At 38.6% G+C, this 24,674-nt stretch overlaps 1 protein-coding gene across 2 annotated transcripts in view; it reads left to right on the top strand.

The window, feature by feature from the left end:
* The window catches only part of CAPN3 (calpain 3), a 79,681-nt gene that overhangs the window by 17,309 nt on the left and 37,698 nt on the right, over positions 1 to 24,674 (top strand). For both annotated transcript variants that reach the window (XM_021009332.2, XM_021009335.2), the window contains exons 2-3: positions 20,316 to 20,385; positions 24,090 to 24,208. In XM_021009332.2, coding sequence (XP_020864991.1) covers positions 20,316 to 20,385; positions 24,090 to 24,208 — 189 coding nt within the window. The remainder of the gene's footprint in view (positions 1 to 20,315; positions 20,386 to 24,089; positions 24,209 to 24,674) is intronic.

Genomic DNA, 24,674 nt, shown 5'->3' on the forward strand with positions numbered 1-24,674 from the left:
GCTAGGCATTTCTGTTGGTGCCTACCTTCAGTTGCTGCTCAGCTTCCTGCTGCTATTTCTTCTTATTAATTTGTTTATTTTTAGTTTTCAACAGTCATTTCCACAAGGTTTTGAATTTTGAATTTTTCTCCCCATCTCACCCCTCCCCCACCCCAGAAGGGCATGTATTCTGAATACTCCTTCCCCTAATCTGCCCTCCCTTCTATCACCCTCACCTTCTCTTATCCCCTTCCCCTTCTAATAATAATAATAATAATAATAATATATTATTATTATTATTGTTGTTGTTGTTGTTATTTTTGGTGAGGCAATCAAGGTTAAGTGACTTGCCCAGGGTAACACAGCTAGTGTCAATGTCTGAGGTCACATTTGAACTCAGGTCCTCCTGACTCCAAAGCCAAAGCTCTATCCACAGCACCATCTAGCGGCCCCCCTGCTACTATTTCTCGATGTTCATCTAGTTTGCCTCTCTGAGTCATTTGCTGCTTTTTGCTACCATCTGCTGGGGGTGCAGAGCTGGTAAGCCTCACTCTTGAAAGGGATTGTTAAACTCTTCGTCTTCATCGGTGTAGCCTATAGCTAACAATGGAACTCAGCCAGGCAAATGGCAGACGTTCTTACCAAGGATAGTCTTAAGTTTTACTCTTAGTCTATCACCCCAGTCAATTAGGGGCAGCTAGGAGACACAGTGGATAGAGTGCTCTGCCTGGAATCAGGAAGACTCATCTTCCTGAGTTCAAATCTGGCCTCAGATACTTACTAGCTGGGTGACCCTGAGCAAGTCACTTCACCCTGTTTACCTCAGTTTCTTCATCTGTATAATGAGCTGGAGAAGGAAATGGCAAACGATTCCATTATCTTGGCCAAGAAAACCCCAAATGGGGTCATGAAGAGTCAGACATGTCTGAACAACAATCACTATGAACTTCCTGATAAGATTACAAATTCTTTTGAACTCGTGTTCAGTCCTTGGTTGTCCAGCTGTATTCTCTCCAACTACTTCAGGGACCTTCACCCAGCAAGAATGGGTAATGGGAATGGGTGAAGAATTCTTCGTTCTTGTACTACTCCCATGTTCATGCCAATCAATCTGGGTACAAGAACAAAAGGGTTATGTGAAACTTTGGATGCTTTCTCCTAAATTCTCATTTTTATTATGCATCCCTGGCAGCAAGAAAAGGGTCGCCATTTGTTTAGCATTTCTGCCTGGGTAAATCTCACTGGTCTCCCTACACTACAATGTGATGAAATCAATGTGTAAACTATATATGTCAGCAATTACTGGTGCGTTGAGTAGTTATGGAACTTTGTCCAGCTAAGCCTGACTTTGTCTTCTTAGTTCTTTCATCATATGGCTCTTAAAGAAATGAAAACTTTTCTGCCTGAATGGACCTAATCTCTATGTTCTGACCAAAACCTCTCTCCCAAGCAGGTCCCAAAACACTATAATGGGTTGTTTTATTTCCCTTGGGTTTTACATTAGGTAAATAAACTAAACACATAGAAATATACTCAAAACTTCTATACATTCTGCTTCTGCTGTGCGTTTAACATTCAAGTATTCAATTTGGCCAGTGAGAGAACCCACCATGAGACTTTTCCATCTAAACTTCCCCTAGTATTGTCTTTCCCATTCTTGAGAGCAGACTCTTACTTTTGTTGTGTTTATCCCAAACTGTTTAGAACAGTGCTTTGCATATAGCAACACTTTTAAAAAATGCCTTTTCTTTCATTCTTCCATCCATCCCATTGTAGACCTGGGGCTATACCAGCAGTTCATTCTGCTACTGATCATAATGGTAATAATAATAGCAAGCATTTATATAATCCTTCAAGGTTTACAAAGTGCTAAAGCATATATCATCTCATTTGATCCTCACAACAACCGTATGAGGTAGGTGTTGCTATTATTCCCATTTTATAGATGAGGAAACTGAGGCTGGAAGTAATTAAGTGACTTGCCCAAGGTCACATAGCTAGGAAGTGCCCAAGGCAAGATTCAAACCCAAGGTCTTCCTAACACTAAGTCCAACACTGTTCACTGCAACCACATAGCTGTCTCTTCAACTAACTAGAATTCCCTAGTTAAGATATTCTATGAGTGAAAGAAGAGCTATTTCAACAAATGGGGAAAAAAAGAGCAATGTTGAAAAGGACCAGTTGGATGTTGCCACCACTGTCAAGAGAATTAAAACAATTTAGTTCCCTAGGGGCCCAATGAAACTGTTCCCTCAGAGGTTACTAACTTATGTTATGCCTTGGCCTTGAATCCTAACCAATCTACAGCTGACTTTTTTCCAGAAATAGTCAGGCTGGAGTCCAGACACAGCTGCACAGGAATCTTAGCCACAGACCATCTGTGAGACCACTAGTCCGGATGAGAGTCACCCACTCTACATTGTTACATTAACTGGCATTTTTTCAATGCTACATGCTTTTTAATATAACATGTAGGAAGTATCCTTGTTGTATTATGTATATACAGTAAATCATCCTTGTTGTTAATGATAACTATCCAACTCTCCAAATTGATTTAAGTGTTAAAAAAGTATAGCAGAAATGAAATGTAGATGCGTATTGGGTATATTGAAAACTTATTTAGTTTATTTGCCCAATACTGAAACCAAAGGGGATAGACCAGCCTAGGGTTTGGGATGACTGTTTAGGAGGGGATATAGATATAGATATAGATATAGATATAGATATAGATATAGATATAGATATAGATATAGATATAGATATAGATATAGATATAGATATAGATATAGATATAGATATAGATATAGATATAGATATAGATATAGATATATATTAGATATATTAGATATGGATATGGATATGGATATGGATATGGATATGGATATGGATGTGGATGTGGATATGGATATAGATATAGATGCGGATATAGATAGAGATGGAGATATGTAGATATACATACATTTGTGTGTATGTGTATATATGCATAGACACACATAGATATACATATATACATGTATATATACATATATACATAAAAAAATTTTATATGTGTGTATTTGTATGTGTGTATATAACCTAAAAAATGCTTTTCATATTCTAAGGCTGGACTGCTTCTCACTTTCAACGTTAGAAACTTAACTAAAAATTCATGAACAAAGACAAGTATCATATTCTCTCTTTCCCCCCAAACCTCTTCTCTTCCTAACTTCCCTTTTTCTGTTGAGAGTACCACCCTTATTCCAGTCACCCAAGTTTACAACTTTGTTGTCTTCCTTGACCGCTACCCTTCCTTTCACTCTTCCAGCCAGTTCAAGGCCTCATCACTCTTCCCATGGATTTTTGCCTACTAATTGGCCTTCCTACCTCCTCTCTGTCTTCTCCAATCCATCCACCACACAGCTTCCTAAAGCACAGGTCTGACCATATCACTCCTCTGCTCAATAAACTCCTATTATCTCTAGGATCAAATACAAACTCTTGTGCTGGTCACCCAAACCCTAAAACAAAGCTTGTAAGATTGTTATTGTTGTTGTTGTTTGTCCTTCATTCTGGAAGAGGACCAATGACATCAGGAAGGTGATGCCTTGACTTGCAAGTGAATTGGATTTAAGAGAGGCAGGGCTGTGCAAAGTCACCAGCCTCACTCTCTCCTCCAGGGTCATTGGAGTCCAGTGTCAAGACATAGGTCAGGACGATTGGAGATGACCTCAGATGCAGTGAAAGACCTTGGCCTTTTTAAGCTAAGGCCTTAGTCATTCTGTGATTTAAAGCTAGGTAAGAAATGAGGCAAAAGATGACCTGGTTTGCCTACTCAAAAAAAAAAAAATCAAATTGCTATTTCCATTCACTCTGAGCCATCAAAACCGAAACAATGACCAAGTGAGCTTGGGCTGGGACCTCGTGTTGGCCAGTCAGTGAGACTGAGAGTGACTTGGGTTTAAGGCGTGATCAAGTAGCTAATTTGAATCCCAATGGGCTTTATCGAAGTCTAGTTTTCTAGAGCTCTATTTCAATAAATCATAAATGAAACTACATGGGACAAAACAGCAATTGTTTCTGTTCTGCCCAGAAACCCTGAGAGTCTTCCCCTCCCAGTTTGACTTCTTTTTTGAATAGGCAAACTAGGCCATCATTTGTATATATACTTTGTATATATTTGTTCGTATGTTCTCTCCCATTAGATTGTAAACTCTGACGTGAATGAAAAGTCTGAGAGACAGAACTTCTGGATAATTAATAATCAATTTATTAATTAGGCTAATAGATAATCAAGAAATTCATGGTTAGTGGTCTCTCTCAGTGACCAACGATAAATCATGGAGATACTCCAATGCTTAAATATCTTTGGAAAAGTGGGTGTCCCTGACAGACGGAGTTCAGCCCTGCTTGGCAAACATCAATGAGGGGGTGGATGAGGAAGTGGACTGAAAGCCTTCAGCTCCTCCTGCTGAGAACATGGCTTGATCATGAGACTCAGCTGCCTCCAGCTATCTGGACAAAGGCATCCAGCTCCACCCAGACCACTCAAATTGACCAATGAGGGTTTCAAAGATGGGAGCTTAGTGCTTTTAGGGCTAGAATTCACCTAGATTAGATTCTCTTTATACTTTAATCAGAAGTAAATTCTCCTAGCTGGGGGGAGTCTGGCCCAAGATTGAGTAGAATGTTCCTGGGAGATTAGACCAATTATTGTCAGCCCTGTCCTTCTGACCTACAAAGACAAGGCTTTGAATGAGGAAGTAAAAAAGAAAAGGAAAAAAAAACCCTGAATCTCAATATTAGTAATTGGTTATTAGTAATCATTTCTCTCAACTCCTTGAGGATAGAGAGTATCTTTTGCCTCTATTTGTATCTTCAGCACTTAGCACAGTGCCGGGCTCATAATAGACATTTAATAAATGTTCGTTGAATTGAATTTTTTGAATTGTCTACTGATTCATAGTAAGGCAGACCACAGACAAGCAAGTCTTTGACGTGAGCTTCTTCACTGCTGCAATACCCCGCCTTAAAATCACTGCAGCATACTATTGCCCGTGTCTGTGTGATCTTAGGCAAAATAAGTTATCATCCCAAAGCTTCCATTTCCTCACCTCTAAAATTAGAGATCGTCTGAATCTTTAAAGTCTCTTCCATCCCTAACACCTGTGATTCTGATTCTGTGAGAAAATGAAGAAGAACCATGAACACTGCACCACAGAGCATACATAATCTATAACACCCATTTTGTGGCTAGTGCATTTGGTCTCCAGCTAAATACTTCAAAGCAGAAGATAATAGGAGCCCAGATTTAGAGCTTGAAGGAGTCTCAGAGACCATCCAATCCAAACGCTTCATTTTACAGATGAGGAAACTGAGAGGCCCCTGGAGATAAAGTGACTTGCTTAAGGTCACACAGAAACTGACTTCCTGGCTAAGCCTGATTCTTTGGAAAGACAGACATCACTTCCAGGCTTATCTGTGAGAAGAGACAGAGAACCCACAAGCAGGAGATACTTTTCTCTTTCACCCTGCTCCCACCCTTCACTTCCCATGCAGGCATTGATGGACTTCCTGCTGACTTGGAGGGTTTTCTTTTCAGAATTGAGGAACCTGGGACACTTGACCTTCCTGTTGAGGCAAGATTGTCCATAGCCACATGCTGATGAGTGTTAATTATAGTGGGGGCTGGCAGGAGGTAGCTATTGGGAAGCAACCTTCTGAGGTCATGCAGAGGCTGAAGAATGAATGCTACTTACCCTCATGTTCATGTGATCAGCTGCAAAGTATTGTGTCCCAGGGAAGTGGGCGGTCAACTTTCTGATCTCTATTTCCGTGTTAAACAGTAAATATTCAACAGGCTTCATGAAATATAGCATTAAAGTTTCCTTCTGGCTGGACAGAGAAGCGAAATGAATTACAGTTCTGAGACATCATAAAAGCCTAGGAAAAGACCTTCTGTTCTTGTTGACTGTAAATTAGTTTATTTATATCCTTTTCTACTCTTTCCTTTTTTGTTGAAAGCTTTTGGGTTTGTTTTTTTGTTTTGTTTTGTTTTGTTTTTGTAAAATGGTACAATCATTTCCCTACATAGCATACCTCCACTGGGTCCTCCTTCGGAACAAACAAAAAGCAGTCAAGCAAAACTAAATGTCAATGCAACCATGCCCAACAGTCGATGCTGCTTTCTACATCCAGTCTCCAGTTAAGAAGGCAATATGGTGCCAGTCAACCAGCGTTTGTAAATCACCTGCTGTATCTCCAGGCACTGTGCTTAGAGCTGGGGATACAAAGAAAGGCAAAAGATAGTGCCTGCTCTCAAGGAACTCACAGTCTAAAGGGGGAAACACCATGCAAGCTAAAATTCTACCTTCAATAAAAAGCCTTCCCTCACCCCTCTTAATTCTTGTGCTTTTCCTCCTTTAATTATTTCCTATTTGTCCTGAATCTAGCTTGCTTTGCCTACATTTGTTTGCATGTTGTCTCCTCCATTAGTTGGCAAGATTTTTGAGGAAAGTGACTGTCTTTTGCCTGTTTTTGTATCCCTAGAGCTTAGCACAGTGCCTGGCACATAGCAGGCATACAATAAATGCTTATTAAATTGAAAAATGCAGATAACAAAGAAGACATAGTCAGATAGATATTCTTGTTATTCAGTCATTTCAGTTGTGTTTGACTCTTTGTGACCCTGTTTGGGGTTTTCTTGGCAAGGATACTAGGTGGTTTACCATTTCCTTCTCCAACTCATTTTAAGATGAGGAAACTGAGGCAAGTAGGGTTAAATGCTTGTTCAGGGTCACACAGCTGATAAGTGTCTGAGGCCAGATTTGAACTCGGGAAGATAAGTCTTCCTGACTCCAGGTCCAGCACTCCATCCACTGTACCAGCTGGCTGCACCTAATGTAGGTATAGATATAAATATGTAGGATAAAATACAGATAATCAACAAAGGGAAGACCCTGGCATTAGGGGGCATTGGGAAAGGCTTCTTGTAGAAGGTAGAGTCTTAGCTAGGACTTGAAGGAAGATAGGAAGGTCAGGAAACAGAGATGAAGAGGGAGAGAGTTCTAGACATGGAGACAGCCAAGTCGTGTTTCTCTCAGTTCCTCAAATGTTTTGATTCTTAACAGGAGAGCAATATTTCATCATATTCATATATCACATTTGGTTGCCATTTTCCAGTTGACTTGCATCCAGTTTATTTCTAGTTTGGTGTGTTGTTCGTTACCACAAAGAGCACTGTTGTGGAGCAGAAGGACTAGAGCACTTGACAGCTGAGTGGGCAGCTCTTTCTAGAACAGTCACCAATCATCTTCAGTGTGGTCCCAGTCCCAAAGACCAAGGGAATACTTACCTAGCTGTGTGACCCTGGGCAAGTCACTTAACCCCATTGCCTAGCCAAAAAAAAAAAAAAGACAAAGACCAAGTCTTTAGCTGCCTATTGGTATCTCCCCCCCTCAGCAACTACTACCCCCACCTTCCTCTACATCTCAGAGCCTGCCCTCCCACATGATCCCCCATATTTCAGATCTACTATTATAGGAATTACAACTAGAAGAAACTTGGAGATCATCTAGTCCAACTATTTCATTTAACAGATGAAAAACGGTGGCCCAGAGAAGTGACTTCTCAAGATCACACAGTTGATGAGAACCAAAATTCAAACCTAGGTCCCCTGATTCAAGAACAGTTGCACCAAATTATCCAAAAGCTAGAAATGTGCCTTTTGCTTTAAGGAGAATGCTTGAAGAACTAGGAATCCTACTCAAAAGAGGTGTCCTCGAACCGTTTATACAGTCTCAATGCACTACAACAATTGGGCCAACACTAAAGCTTAATGTGTGGTTTGGCAGAGACCAGAACTGAACTTTATTGAGCAGCATCCACTTTTGGTGGCTTCTGACAAACAACTTCTTGCTAATCTTTCTGGATGGAAGGTTTTGGTCAAACTTGACCTTGCTCAAGCCCATTTAAAGCTAATTGTCAATGATATTGACATATTTGTCGTTGTTGTCGTTTTTTCAGTTGTATCTGACTCTCTGTGATCCCATTTGGGGTTTTCTTCCTGACTTCAAATCCAGCCTCAGACTCTTACTAGCTATGTGACCCTGGGCAAGTCATTTAACCCTGTTTGCCTCAGTTTCCTAGAATGAGCTGGAGAAGGAAATGGCCAAACCACACCAGTCAACTTCAATTCTCCATCCATTAAATGAAGATAATAATAGAACAGAATACATAGTTGTTGTTGAAAAACATATGTAAAGTGCTTTGCAAACCTTGAAGTGCTACAAAAAGAATAGCTATTATTTATAGTCATGGTAATATAAGATAAGCCAAAAAAGGCACATTGAATGCCAGGCTAAGCACAATAGGAAATCATTGAAGGGTTTTGAGCAGAGGTGACCCAAAGCAAAACTTTCTTATCAGTGGTGCCAAACTCAAATAGGAAGTGGGGAGAAGGGTGGGCGATAGTCTGCCGTAAGGATTCCTGTAGGCCTCATAGTGACTTAATTTTAAAATGCAATGTTATCTGTGTTTCATTGGCTTTTTATTTATCTTGTTAGGTATTTCCCAACTACCTTTTAATGTGGTTTGGAGTTTGATGCCTTTGCCCTAGAAGGATCTTCATCCTAACTCTCTGATACAGTTTTGAAAAAAAAATTTATTGTGGCTTTTTAAGGCCTGAGATGCTAGAGGTTTTGGGAAAGAAGAAAACTAAGGGGGAGGGGAGGGCATGGTTCTGGACCATCACTAAAGACTGTAAATGACCACCTGGGCTCCCAACTGCCTCCGTTTTGTGACCTCAAGCTAAAACTTAATGACTTAAACATAAAGAGAGTGTTTTAGATTTTTGTGGCTGTTGTTTGTTGTTGTTGTTTTTAGGACAGACAATGTAGCATAATGAAATAAACCTTAGTCTTGGAGTAAGAAAATATGAGTTTGAATCCCAGGTCCATCATGGTATAGCACATAGGTTTCCAAAATGGGCAATAACACCCCCTGGGGAGCACTGGAATGGTGGGGGAGGCTGTAGTAGCCTTGGATGCAATTGGGGAAGTATTGAATAAAAATAAGGGAGTGGTGGAAACATAGAAAGAAGAGAAGAAAGAAAATTTTGAAAAACTGTTTGTACATGTTTCATATGTTGTGTAACAGAGTTAAAGTCATAGTGATTACATTATTTCCAAATAAACACACAAAATGCAAGTTATAATCAATCAGTGGTCAAGTCTGCCCACAGGTCTTAACAAGCAAGTGTTGGCAGGTGAATGTGTCACTCATTGTCGGGAAGTCCAGCATGCATTGGCAGGAATATGTGCATGTAATGACTTGTTTACAATACAATACCATACAGTTACATGATGCAATATTGCATCATCAAAATTTCAGTACAGGAAAAACCCCACAAATTTACAATAAATTATTAAATTTAAGATGTGTCATTTAAAAAAAAATTTTTTTAATGATGAAAATTTCAAAAAAAACTGTTAAAGGGTTAAAGAAAGTAGATTTTCAGGGGAATGCTGAGTAATTTTTTTTTAAGGGGGCAGTAGGCCAAATAAGTTTGGGAACCTCTGGTATAGTAGAAAGAATGCTAGATCTGGAATCAATGACCCTGGGTTCAAATGTGAGATCTACCATTTATTTAACCTTGGACCATCATCAAACTTCTCTGGGACTCATTTTCCTCATCTGTAAAATCAGGAGTTTGAAGTAAATGGCCTCTGAGGGCCCTTCCTGCCCTAAATCTATGTTCTTTTTCTGCTTGTTAGTTATGTAGCCTTGAGCAAGTTGCTTAACCTCAGTTACAAAATTCTACAAAATGGTAATAGCAATAAGTGCTGGTTCTACCCTTTATAGGGTTGTTGTTAAGAGAATGCTTATAAACTTTAAGCTGCTATGTAAATGTAAGTCGAGTTATATGTGTAAATATGATAAGTAATTCTATGTAAAACAAATAATGACATTATAATTTACAAAGTAACATAATAATTTTATTATACACACAAATATGTATATAATGTTAATATACAAAATATATTATATTAATATGTGATAAAAGTATTACATTATTATCATATATTAATATATAATGATATATTGACCAGAATATATTAATGTGTGATATTAATATAACACATGGCTGTATAATAGATTAATATGTTAATATGATATAAAATTATGTTACATATAATGTATTAATATGGCATGATATGTTAATAGAATAAACATGATATGCCGAATATAATATGTTGGTGTGGTAACATAGTAACATACTACATTAACATATTATATAATGATATGTTACATATAATGTGTTAATATATGGTAACACACTAGCCTAATATATTAATGTATTTCTTATATAGTAACATAACACATAATATGTTATAATGTATATAACCAATACTCAAAAATTTATTATACCAATAAATATATGTATATTATATTAATGTTGATCTACAATAATATTGCTATATGGTATATTAATATATTAATTGATATCTAATACATTAATATAATATATACTGTGATATTATAATGTATATAATCATATAGAATCAAGAATTGTATTATACACATCTGTATATAATTTTACCATAATAGATGTATATGTATATGCATATGTACGCATCTACGTATATGCACGTGATTGTGTGTATATATGCAATCTGTTCTCCCCAACCCCCCACCTCCTCAACCTGTATATTTCCCCCCTGCCAATGTGGACATGCAGTTTGCTTAACTTTTCAAAGGAAATCTTTCTCAACTCCAGAGAAGAGCCACTCAAAGCTGGAACTCTTGTGGGACATCCTGTTTGCAGTCCTCTGGGCTCCTCTCACAGATTACTGAGCTAATCAATACAAATGTCATGTTGTTTTGGAGGTGAGGCTGGGAAGGGGAGAAATGAAGGCTTCATTAGCCATGGACAATGGCTTGGGGAACACTCTTCCTATGCATTCACTGGCTTGTATAGGATTAGCTATAGTGTGTCTAGCATGCTGCATGCTATATAGCCCATTCATAGCCAGTTTGAAAGACATGAATGCCTTTTGCTGAGGCAAGATCAGTTGCTCTGAAATTTGACTTACATTTTTTAAAAAAATGTATTTTAAGGAAAAAAGAAAATCCCAGTAAGGTTAATAAAAATGATGGAATCAGAGATCCTGTGAGAGTTGTGCGGAAATGTCAGAGGCCATCTCAGTCAGCCCGCATCAATCAGAATCCTTGTCTACAAAAGTCTTGAAAGCCTTCACCCCTTTGTGGCTCTATGGAGGGTCGCTTGTGCATTCTTACAGGTCCTCGCTCGCCCTCACTCCACCTCACACACAGACAGCGCTGCCCACTGCTGCTGCCGGCTATAGGGACCTCAGGGTCAAAAGCTGCTGACTCAAAGGGCTTGCCTTTCTCTGGGACTGTAGCCATTCACATGCATTCTGAGTTTGTTGTCAGTGGAGGTAGTCTATAGGCTCAGGCCCATTGATGGGGGGATTAGGCTTGGGGCGGGCTGTGGGCCAAGGGGGCAGAGAGGTACCTCAGTTAAAGAGCCAGTTCTCCGCTCACCAGCCTCTGGCCGATGCGGCCATGCCCTACCTCCCACCAGGATTCTTCTGTGACCGGGTGATCCGGGAAAGGGACAGGAAGAATGGAGAGGGGACCCTTGCTCATCCCCTGAAGTTCGAGGGACAGGATTTTGGTGCCCTCAGGAAATGGTGCCTGGCCCAGAAGAGACTATTTGAGGACAATGTGTTCCCAGCAGGTGTTCAGGCCCTGGGTTTCCAAGAACCGAGGCAGAAATCTAAGATGAAGAATATTACATGGAAGAGGCCAAAGGTAGGGAAGAAAAAAAGGGGCATCTACAGGTAGGAACCTCAGGTAAATAGGCATGTTGTGCAGTCACCTGAAGTCTAGAATGACACCAGCCTTTTCCTGTGGATTTATAAGCTGTTCACAAAGGCCTCAGTTGTTGGTAAAGCTAGGGGAAAATTAGGGTCATAGTGAACGTAATATATAGAATTCTAGACCTGGAATCAAAAAGACCTGAGTTCAAATTCAGCCTCAAACACTAACTGTATGACCCTGGGCAAGTCACTTAACCTCTGTCTGCCTCAGTTTCCTCATCTGTAAAATGGGGGTAGTAATAGCACCTACCTCCCAGGGTTGTTGTGAGGATAAAATAATAATATTTATAAAGCACTTTGCAAACCTTAAAGTGCTATATAAATGTTAGCTATTCCTTCAGTTGGAAATAAACGTTTTATTCCATAATTGGAAATAAGACGGAGAACATTCAACACATTAACTTAAATTCACACTGAGGTATAATCAACCAATCAGCCAATCCACTGCCAGGAATCTTGTTCACCTTTGCAGCCCTCTCCAATAGAGCACAGGTCCTTCCTTGTACTTCGTAGGTAGTAAAGGTTTGTGGGATGAATGAATGAATGTTATCCTGGGGATGGGTTTTGATAAGGAAATAGCAGAGGTCATAGAGGTACTAGCCACGGGCATGACAGTGTATACCACGGAGAAAAGAAAAGGGTGAAGATGGGAGGGCTAAGGAAGCAAAATATAAAATGAGTGCTGTCTACAGAGTTAGAGGACACAGATGTTAATATCAACAATACCACTTAACTGTATGTGTGACTTTGGGCAAGTCCTTTCAATTCTGTGGGCTTTCGGATCTTCCATAAAATGAAAGGGCTAGACAAGATGATATCTAAGAAGTTTCCCAATTCTATATCTGTGTTCTTATGAGGGTTCACAGGCTCCATTTCCTTCACAGTTTTGTCTGGAGAGAACTGAGTTTTGGCAATTCAGTTTTAACAGAAAAACACAGAAGCTGGCCAACACAGATAGCTCTATTATTGACTCTGTTCAAAGACTTACCAGTGATGGTTCGTCAATTCTAAGTCTCTTTCCCTTGAGGTTGTGTTGATGTTCAGAGATGCTCTGGCTGATTCTAAATGCAACATGCCTAGCCAGAAAGGTTGAGTACCTAGGAGAGGCTGTATGGTGTATTGGATAGGGTACTGGACTTGGTGTCAGGATAGTCCTGGGTTCAAATCTCACCCTAGACATATGTGACCTTGGGTAAGTCATTTAATATCTTTGGTCTCAGTGGCTTCATCTCTAAATGATTGGGATTGGATTCAAAGCCTTTTAAACCCTCTTCTAGGTCTAAACCTTCAATCATTACAGGGGTACCTGTGTCTACACCCAAAGTGGCCAATGTGGTACCAGGATCACTATATATATTCCTTCTGGTGGGATTCAGATTCTTAATGGTTTTTTTGTTGTTGCTTCTTTATCGTGGTTTTGCTCTATTGATAATATTGGCAGATTATAATAGCTTTGATCAATTATATTTTCTTTTGCTGCCTCACACTGTTAGGGTAACATTTGTTACTATTTTGCATTGACATAATGCTAATCGGTGCATGTCACACACACAACCAGTATGACCAGTTTGTTTCAATGAGGTCTATCAGAGAGCCAGGCATCTGAGTAACAAACTCAGTCCAAACAAATTTTTGTCATTGTGTAGGTAAGAACATAGCAATAATGAGCACAGAGGCAGTAGGACTTTGTCCCAGAGCACCAACATAGTGAGGAGGTAGAGGGTACTCTTCTTCCCACAGGGTATCCATTTCTTTTCCATATGGCACACTTCTTCCGGGAGGCATGCTTCCTACCCAGTAGGGTGTGCCCACTTCTAGTAGACATTGGCACTCCTATGCCATGTTACTCTTCTCTGCCCTATGGAGCAGCCACCATTCTGAGAGTCTGCCTCCCATGACACTTTCCCGGACCACCTTTCCTTCCAAGTCCTTTTGAGGTCAAAGGCCAAACCATCCCCTTTCCTGGCACAATCGTGTCTCACCCCCCTCCATTCAATTATTTTTTGCCTCAGGTGAAAAAATGTCCAGTCTTGGCTCTAGATAAGACAACCAATTAAAAGACTGGATTCTTTTCTGTCTCTTTTTTTTTTTAATGGTAATTTAAATGTAAAGCTAATTAAATTTGTGTCAGGTAAGCACAGACGGAGTTTGCAAATGACAAATTATTTATTACAAAGATTCCACTATCATAGTGAGTTAGTATGAGAAGAGTGTAGATAGCTCAGCTGGCGCTGGTTGTCGTTTGTTGTTATTGTTGTTGTTCATCCTGAGTTCTTGAAGACCAATGACATCAGGAGGGTGATGTCTTGACTGGCAAATGAATTGGATTTAAGTGAGGCAGGACCTTGCAAAGTCACCAGCCTCACTCTCCTCCTGAGCCATCTGGGTCCAGTAGGAAGATACAGATCAGGATGACTAGAGATGGCCTTGGATGCAGTGGGAGACCTTGGTCTTTTCAAGCTAAGGTCTTTCCCAGGTCTCACTTTGTCTGAGGCAATTCCATGACTAAGGCTAGGTAAGAAATGAGGCCAAAAAAATGGCCTCTTTTGAGTACCTTTTATTTCATCATCCCTTATCTTCTATCACATAAGAGCTGGGAAGGTGTCATTCTACACCTAGACATAGGCTTATAAATGTTTATCATCACAGAGGAGTAGAATGTTTAGAGCTGGAAAGCACCTTAGAGATATCTAGTCCAAGTCTTTCATTTTGCAAGTGAAGAAACTCACTATCGTCATCATCATCATCAAAAACTGTTAAGTATTTAACTGTGGGGGAACAGGCACAGTCAGATATAAATACTAGATTTTGGGAGAGGAGCTTTCAAAAAGTTCAAAGAGATGATGGGAAGGATCCCTTGGCCAGAGACTCAAAGGCAAAGGTGGGGAAAAAATAGAAAATTTGTGATCCTCTTTCAGAATACAAGCCCAACCAACAAATATGCATGAATAAATGATGATTTTCCCCAAAATACATCTATCTACCTATCTATCTATCTATCTATCTATCTATCTATCTATCTATCTATTCACCCATCCATCCTACCTACCTATCTATCCATCGTTCTATCTATCCATTGATCTATCCTACTTACCTATCTATCCATCTTTATATCCATTTTTCTATCTATCCATCCATTTATCTATCTGTCCATCTAACTATTTATCCATCAGTCTATCCATCTCTATATCTATCCATTTATCTATTGATACACACATATAATATACCCAACAAGATCAGAGTCTTCATTCAATTAACCTTTATTACATGCCTGCTGGAAGCACTGGTTGGTGAACTGGAAACAGTGAGAAACATTGGAGAAAGTAACTGTGCCATCTTAAAGTTTGCAATAGTAAAGGAAGAGAATGTTGGGTAGGTATAGTCAGACATGAATTCTAGATTTTAAGAAAGGAGATTTCAAAAAGTTGAAAGAAATGATGGGAATGAGCCTGTGATCAGAAACTCAAAAAGGGAAGACAACTCAAAAGGTATAGGAATGCTCTCAAAACTACAAGTCTGGTGATACAAATTCTTAGTAATTTTGGCAAAAAGGCTAAAGATAAGAAAAATTGCTTTTTGAACCAAGATGGAAGAAAGCAAATTGGGGATAATATTAATCAATGATGGAGAAAGCAGAAGTACTCAATTCTTGTTTTGCATTTATCTTTTCTATCAAGGGGAATAATCTTCAAAATGGAAATTAAAACATGTTTTGGGGGGAATTAAAACCAGAGATAACTGAGGCAATGGCAAGAAAGCAACTAGCTGCTTTGAGTAAAATCAGATCCAAGTCTCCTGGCCCAGACCAGTGCATCCCAGGGTATTAAAAGAACTCAATACAATCATTGAAGAACTATGTATAATCTTTGAAAATTCATAGAGAATGCTAGAGGTGTGGCACAGAAAAGAAGAATAATGAATTTGGAATTAGAAGTTCTGGGTTTGAACCCTGGCTCTGCCGCTTATTACCTGTGTGATCTCAGACAGGTCATTCAACTCCTCTCAGCTTCCTTATTTTTCAAATGAAGGAATTGGAGTAGATGACCTCTAAGGTCCTTTTAGCTCCAAATCTATGATGATCTTCTAAGTTGTCTTGATTTCAAAAAGAAGGAAAGGTGGTATTTGGACACTATAGACTAACGAGTTTGATGCTGATTCCCAGCAAAATCCAAGAACCAATTATCAAATGACTTGTGAGTGCTTAGAAAGGAAAGTGGTCACTGAGAGCCAACAAGGGTTCATTAAAAATAAATCATGGATAGATTACATTTAGAAAACTACTCAAGACCTTCAGTGATCCCAAGCTTCTCTCTAACATAAAACTGACCTTTTTAACACAAATTTTCTGGCAGTAATACTATAAGGCTACAAATTATGGAAAAACCATGATCACCAAGAAATCAAAATTGTGAGTAACCCAAAGGACTTGGAGAGACACATGGTGGATATAAATAGCCTACACCATATTGTTAACAATGACTTCTATGCAAAAAGTAGCATAAAGTATATTTTTCAGAAAATTGTTAGAAGACCTCAAGGAAGGCTTCCAAGGTGTTAGATATATCTTGTATGGTAGGCTTACGAAAAGATATGGAAAAGAATTTCAAAGCCTGAGAAAGTGTGGATTGTCATCTACACCATTTGAGGAAGTACCCACATTAATGATATTAATTATGAGTGTCTTTCAAGGCTTCTGTTCTGGGCTCTCTTCTCTTTTTTCTCTTTGCTATATCACTTGGTAACTTCATCAGCTCCCACAGGCTAAATTATCATCTCTTTTTATGTTCATATGAGTGTTGTGTTTGAATGTCAATTTTTCAACTTGGCTCTGGTCTTTTCATTAGGAATGTTTAAAAGTTCTCCATTTCAGTAAAGGTCTAATTTCCCCCCCCCCATGAGATTATACTCAAATTTTACAGACTAGTTATTTCTGGTTGCAATCCTAGATCCTTTGCCTTCTGGAATACTATATTCCAAACTGTCTGCTCCTTTATAATGGTGGCTGCTATATCTTGTGTGATCCTGCTTGAGGTTTCGTAATACTTGAATTCTTTCTTTCTGGATACTTGAGGTATTTTTTCCTTGACCTGAGAGCTCTGGATTTTGACTATGATATTCCTGGGAGTTTTCATTTGGGTTTTCTTTCAGGAGCTGACTGGTAGATTCTTTCAATTTCTACTTTACCCTCTGGTTCTGAAATATCTGGGCAGTTTTATGATTTCTTGAAATATAATATCTAAGCTTTTTTTTTTGTATGTGGCTTTCAGGTAGTCTAATGATTCTTAAATTATCTCTTAAATCTGATTTCTAAGTCAGTTATTTTTCCTATGATATAGTTCACATTTTCTTCTTTTTTTTAGTCTTTTGATGTTGTTTTATTGTGTCTTGATGGTTCATGGAGTCATTAAGTTCTATTTATCCAATTCTAATTTTCAAGGAACTATTTTCTTGCACATCTTTTACCAAACTGTTAATTCTCTTCATATCTTTCTTGTATAGCTCTCGTTTTTTCCCATTTTTTTCAAATAATTTTTTGCTCTTTTTTAAAAAACTTTCCTTAACTCTTTTAGGAATTCGTATTGGTCTTATGTCCATTCTGCAATTTTCTTTGAGACTTCTCTTAGTGCTGTTTTCAAGTCATTATCTTCTTCTCTGTGTCTTGAGCTTCCCTGTCATCACAGTAACTCTTTATGATCAGATTCTTTTTTTGTTTGTTCATTTTTCCAGCCTGTTTCTTGACTTTGAACTTTATGTTGGTGCTGGGCTCTGAGCACTTTGGGGGGGAGGTGGGGTATGGGATGTCTGGGCTGAGCTTCGGTACTTTTCTGCTGGTTTCAAAGCTCTATCTGGGGACCTACAAGTTTTCAGTGCTCCCAAAGTGGTGTGATCTAGGTAAGATCTGTTCACTGCCCTTCTAGTCTGAACTCTGCAAATTCCTGACCCAGGTTTTGGGTCTGTTGGCTTGTGTGTGGTTGAGTTTCAGTAAACCTCTACTGGAGTAAGTTACTATTAGTCTGCTGGAAAGTTCTGCAGGTTCAGAGAGACTAAACCACTGGATCCCCTTTGGTCTGGATTTCCTGCCTTGGTTATTCCACTGCAGGCTTGTGTGTTGCACTAAAGACTAGAACTGAGTCTCTGCTCTGCAGCTGGTCTCAGAGACACACAGCTGAAACTGTGAAAGACAGTGACTCTGACCAACCACAATTCCAAAGGACTCATGATAAAATATGCTATCTGCCCTCCCCTCCCAGATAGAGAACTAATGAATTCAGAGCACATTTTGAAGCCTATTTTCTTCTCTTTCTTTCCTTTCCTTTTCTTTCCTTTTTTTTTTTTTGACACGGCTAAATGTGAAAATTTGTTTTCCATTGTTGAGGTCAGATTTGGGAGAGAGGTTCAAATGTGAAAGAATTCACTTAGGCAATGTTCCCTTAGCCATTGGGAGCTTTATTACGTGAAGCACACGGGCCTTGTTAGCAAGAAAGCTAATGAAGGCCCTAATATTTGGAGGAACCAGGCTTATATAGAGATTTCAGCATGATGATGTAGCTTTAGAGTTTTTTATGGGGGTTAAAGATTAAGGACAGGACAATAAAGGATTTTATGACATGGGATGAGGGAAGAAATTCTTTATGGTCCAGGATGAGGTTTTTATAGTTTTATGATGGGTTAAAGATTTAAGGACAGAGCAAGGGGACAGAGGTTAAAGATTAAGGGATGGAGGGGGGAATACAGGATAAGGGAGACAAAAGCAATTCTTTTGATACAGGTTAAAGAGAAGTTTTATGGTATTTCAAGATAAAGAGAAAAGGACTTTAGAATGCTCAATTTACAGGATGAGATACAGAATGAGGCCAATCTCAGGAGGCTCTGCATAAAGTACTGGAAAAGCAACTCTTAATATTCTTCTTAACCCCTAGGGTACTGTTTGTATCCACATCACCATGACTATAGATATTGTAATAGGTTTTGTTTTTCTTGTCTTCCCAATGTGTGAAGAAGGGGGAAAGGTAAAGAAGAGAACTAAAAATAAAATAAAATTGAATTTTAAAAAAAGATTAAACTTTTAAATGCATCATACATTTTTTTTCAAGAGAATCGGTTCTTCAATATTTACCAGCACATCCCTGAGTTGAGCTAAATGATCTTCCAGCTCTATGTTTCTTTGGGTATTTCTTGTTCTTTAAGCAAAGGGAAAAAGAGTATGATGAAGGGTCTATGGTTAGCTTTACTTACCCTGAGGTGTTGGAGGAATCAATCAATCAACTAGCATTCAGTAAGTACTTATTTGTATGCCAAGTGTATTGCTAGGCACTGGGAATACAAAAAATGAAAAATTCCTGCCCTCAAGGAGTTTACATTTTATCTGGAGAAACAACATGAACACAATAATAGCTAGCATTTGTAGAGCATTTTAAAGCACCTTAAGTGGTATCTCATTTGATTCGTGTATATATATACATATATATGTATACATGTATATATACACATGTATACATATATACATATATATTATATATTATATATGTATATATACATATATTATATATATGTATATATATGAAAATCAAGGTCATATTGGCAGGGAGAATTTATAAGTAATTGGGGGAAGGGGTCAAGAAAGGCTTCATCAGAACCAGGAGGACATTGTACACAGTTACATCAACATTGTGCGATGATCAACTTTGATAGACTTAGCTCTTCTCAGCAATACAATGGTCTTAGACAATTCCAAAAGACTCATGATGGAAAATGCTATCCATATCCAGAGAAAGAACTATGGAGTCTGAATGCAGATTGAAACATACAGTTTTTACTTTTCATGTTTTTTCTTTCTCATGGTTTTTCCCTTTTGTTCCGATTCTTTTTTCACAACATGACTAACGGGGAAATGTTTAATATGATTGTACATGTATAACCTATATCAGATTGCTTGCCATTCTGGGGTGGGGGGAGGGAAGGAAGGGAGGGAGAAAAAAATTTGGAACTCAAAATCATCTAAAAGTGAATGTTGAAAACTATCTTTACATGTAATTGGGAAAAAATAAAATACTATTATTAAGTGAGGAAATTTTTTTAAAAAGATAAAAGAAAAGAAAGGCTTCATGTAGAAGGAATGTTTGAGTTGAGTTCTGAAGAAAATTAAGGATTTTAAGAAGCAGCTGTGAGGAGGGATTATGTTCTAGAGATGGGGAATAGCAAGGGTAAAGCCTGAGAGATTGAGGTCACATGTGTGAAAAGCAGAAAGAAGGCCAGTATGATGGAACCAAAGCATATGTGAAGAGGAGTAATGTATATTGAGGTCAGAAAGGTAAGTTGAAACCTGGTTATGAAGAGTTTATATTTGATTTTAGAGGGAATAGGGAAACACATTGATGTAGCTACCAGGCCACGTCCCCCAAAGTTAAGAGGCATCAAGTTGCTTCTCACTGATTTGTGTCTTTTTTCCCTTCACAGGAAATCTGCGAGAATCCCAGGTTTATCATTGGTGGAGCCAACAGAACTGACATCTGCCAAGGAGATTTAGGTGGGAAATTCCCTAGTGCTCCCTTCTGCTGAGGCCAAGGAAGGGCCAGGCAGTGCCAGGAGGAAATGACTGACTTTTCTCTCTTTTCATTTTTTGCATTTTGGGGGGAGGTGGGGGAAGGCAATCAGGGTTAAGTGCCTGGCCCAGGGTCACATAGCTAATAAGTGGCTGAGGCTGGATTTGAACTCAGGACTTACTGACTCCAGAGCTGATGCTCTATCCATTGCACTATCTCGCTGCCCCGGAATGATTGACTTTTGATGCCATTTTATCCAATCTTCGAGGCAAATTCTTCTCATGTCGGAGATTCTCATGTTCATTCACCTGCAGATGAAGATTTTTCATTTCCTTGCTTTCTGTTTTCTGTTTATGAGTGTGTTGTTCTGTACTATACAGGAAAGTGACAGAGTAGGGACAGAGGCTAGATCTGTGGTTTCATTGGCATGAAGAAACTCCTTCTGCCAACGCAGACCAGCATCTTCTCCACAACTTATGCGCTTAGAGAGGTGCCTGAAGCACTGAGAGGTCAAGTGATCGGCCCAGGGTCACTCAGCCAACATGTATCAGGTAGGACTTGAACCCAGGATTGCCTGGCTATGCAGTACACCACGTTGCCTCTTAGTAATAACGAAAAAAACCTGACAATTATATAGTGCTTTAAGGTTCAGAAAGCACTTTATATACATTATTCCATTTGATTCTCACGACACTGGGGTAGGTGCTGTAATTATTTCCATCTCCTAGAGGAGAAAACTGAGGCTTAATAAGGTTAAGGGACCTGTTCATTGTCAGATGGCTAATAAATGCCTAAGGTGGGACACCCAAGTCTCCTGACTTCAAGCCCAGTACTCTATTCACTATGCCACAATTGCTACCTATAAGGTATAACTCACTTTACATTACAGACACATTCCTAAAAAGGAGGTGGACAAATTAAGTTTCTCTTATCATATTTTAAATTATACTTTAAGTGCTCTAGAACTACCCAATTGGGTAGTTTTTGCAAATGAAGAATCATTTTTAGGGTGTGCAGGGGAAAGAGCACCAGATTTGAAGTCAGAATACGGTTTCAAAACACACTTGTCATATTTATCACCTTTATGACCTTGAGTATGTCACTTAATCTCTCTTGGCCTCAGTCTCCTCTTCTGTAAAATGAGGGGATTGTATTAAATGATTCATAAGGACCCTTCCAACTTGAAATCTATGATCCTACATGTAATAATAGATGCAAAGGGCAGCCACCACTCCTGACATCTCAGCCAAACTAGTCAATGCAATGAGGTACTTCTCTGATTCTGTTTCCAAACTGTTCCTCTGCTCAGCTAGACTTATTCCTCAACAGCAAATGTATTATCCATCACTTCCAGCTTCAAATTTAGATGATGCAGTTCTGATATCTGTGTCTCCTCTAATATTTTTGAGCTCAGCTCTGGTTCCTCTCTGCAACAAAACCTCATCTGCAATGATGAGTAATCAAATTTTCATTTTCTATCTATAATCCAATAAATTATATTTGTCCAAAAATTTTATGACAGTTATATCTCTCCAGCATATAACAGTTTGTCACATTTAAAATCTCAAAACTCTTCACTGCTTCCATAACTCTCTAGGAACTCTGATCAGGCTTACTTTAGCATCAGACTTTGAAGGGAGAGTATATTGCAGCTGAATCTATAAACTAAGATGAAACACCATCCTCAAATTTCTCGTTTTGTAAGGTTAGGTTTTCTCACACTGTCATAACTGCTGAGGATTACTTGCTTCACCATCCTAAATATGGTGGCATCAAGGATTTGGAATTTCTTCAAATTCCCTGATAAATTGATAAAAGAAGTGACATATTTCTAAGAAACCTACTTCCTTAGCAAGATTATTAGGCTATTATGAACCATTCCTGTTATTTTCAATATAGCTCAAATACATATACTGTTGTGGAATCAGACATTAGTTTACAATAATAGCTTTTAATCAAGATGTAGATTTTTGTGCTTTCATACCAGTAAATCACCGTATCTTCAATATTTGAACTGTAGTTCCTCCTATGTCTTAAACCTGGATGAAGTTTGATTCCAAGTTTTCTTCAGCATTACATTCAAGTTGTAATCAGTGATGAAATTATAACCTAATATAACTAGATATGTAACTACATATAAAACTATGAATATAATATGACAATATATTTATTTGTACATTATAATGCTCATTTATTTCTACTCAATACATATTTTTCAAAAGGATATAATTGAGCAACATTTCTTTCAACCTAAAAGCCCCATTAAAAATCCACTCTGTTGGGGCAGGTAGGTGACACAATGCATACAGTACCGGCCCTGGAGTCAGGAGGTCCTGATTTCAAATCCTGTCTGAGACACATGATATTCACTAGCTGTGTGACCCTGGATGAGTCACTTAACCCCAACTGCCTTGCAAAAAAAAAAAGTCTCTCTTTGCCAGTGATAGTGTAATGGAAAAATCACTGGACTTGTGGTTAGAAGATTTGAATTTAAGTCCCAGTTGTCCTACTTACCCTCAACGTGACCTTGATAAAAATAACAATAATACTAATAATAGGTTCTTAACAATGTCTTTACACAAAATACAGACGTTACTAATAAGCTTACATTTATATTGCACCTTACATTTTACAAAACACTATACCACATGCATTATGTCTCAATAAACCTCTGAGGTAAGTAGTATAAATAATATTTATCCTCATTTTTCAACTAAGAAAATAGCAGTTCAGAGAAGTGATGGCCAGTATAGAGTAGCTGAGAGTTGGGATCAGGCCTTTTGTTTCCAATTATACTGTTCTTTCTATTATAATCTTGTCTGTGCTTATCTTCTTGCTCATGAAAAGATGTTAGGGGAAAGGAGTAGACTGCCAAAGAGCAAAATTTGGTGAAATTGGTGAGGGTGCAGAGTGTAGCAATGTAAATAACTTGAGGATTGTGATAGAAGAATAATTTATGAGGATAAGCTAAAAGAATTAAGATTATTTGATCTCAGGAAGAGAAGACAAGAGAAGGGAATAGATAGGAGAATAGCAAATTGTCCCAGGAAGGTTTCTATCTGAAATCCTTGAAAAGATGATTAAAAGAATGAGAGTTATGATAGCAAGAAGAATGAGAACAATAATGGTAATAATTATTATGCTCATTGTTAATAGTCACTCACATTTACATAGTGTTTTGCACTTTACAAAGCACTTTCCTTATCAAAACTTTATGAGGTTAGTAATGCAAGAGTTTATAGTCACACTCTACAAATAGAGAAACTAAGGCTTCAAACACTTACTAGCTGTGTGACCGGGCAAGTTACTTCACTGGAGTAAGCCTCAGTTTCCCCATCTATAAAATAGAGGTAATAATAACATTTACCTGTCAGGGTCGTGAGGATCAAATGAGATAATAATAATTATAAAGCACCTAGCATGGTGCCTGTCATGTAGTAAGTGCCATATAAATGTTAGCTATCATCATCGTGGGGATAATCATAATCATAATCATAATCATAGATAACATTTCTATAGAGCTTATTGTGTGCCAGGCTGTGCTAAGTGCTTTTAATAGCACCTATCTCACAGGATTGTCTTGAGGATCAAACAAAACAATATATGTAAAGCACTTTGCAAACCTTAAAACCACACATGAATGTCAACTATCATTATTCTTACCCATTATGCTTTTCCTTTCCTACAGGGGACTGCTGGTTCCTGGCTGCCATTGCCTGTCTGACCCTGAATGAGCGACTACTCTTCCGAGTTATTCCCCATGATCAGACTTTCACTGAAAACTATGCTGGGATTTTCCATTTTCAGGTGAAGATCTAAGCTTCCAAGGAGGGTATAAATAGGGAAGATGGTAAGGTGAGGCATAAAGAGCATTGGATTTGAGGTTAGGGAACCTAGGATCACATCTTTGCTTGGCTGCTTACCACCAACATGACGCTGGCAATTCAATTAGCCTCTCTTGACCTCAGTGTCCTCATCTGTATTTTTTTGCTTGAATTTGTATTCCCAACACTTGGCACAGTACTGCTAAGTAGCCTGACACATGGTAAGTGCTTACTATGCTTTCCCTCCCTCTCTCTCTCAAAATATCTCTCTCTATCTATCTCTTTCTCTCTTTCTCACTATCTATCCTATCTATCTCTCTATCCATTCATCCATCTACTCTATCTGCCTACTATTTCTCTACCTTACATACCCATCTACCTATCACCTATCTGTCCATTCATCCATCCATCCATTCATCCATCCATCCTTCCATGCATTATCTACCCAT

This window comes from Phascolarctos cinereus, unplaced genomic scaffold (genome assembly GCF_003287225.1).
Source record: "Phascolarctos cinereus isolate Bilbo 61053 unplaced genomic scaffold, phaCin_HiC Scaffold_3;HRSCAF=262, whole genome shotgun sequence".
Taxonomy (NCBI): domain Eukaryota; kingdom Metazoa; phylum Chordata; class Mammalia; order Diprotodontia; family Phascolarctidae; genus Phascolarctos; species Phascolarctos cinereus.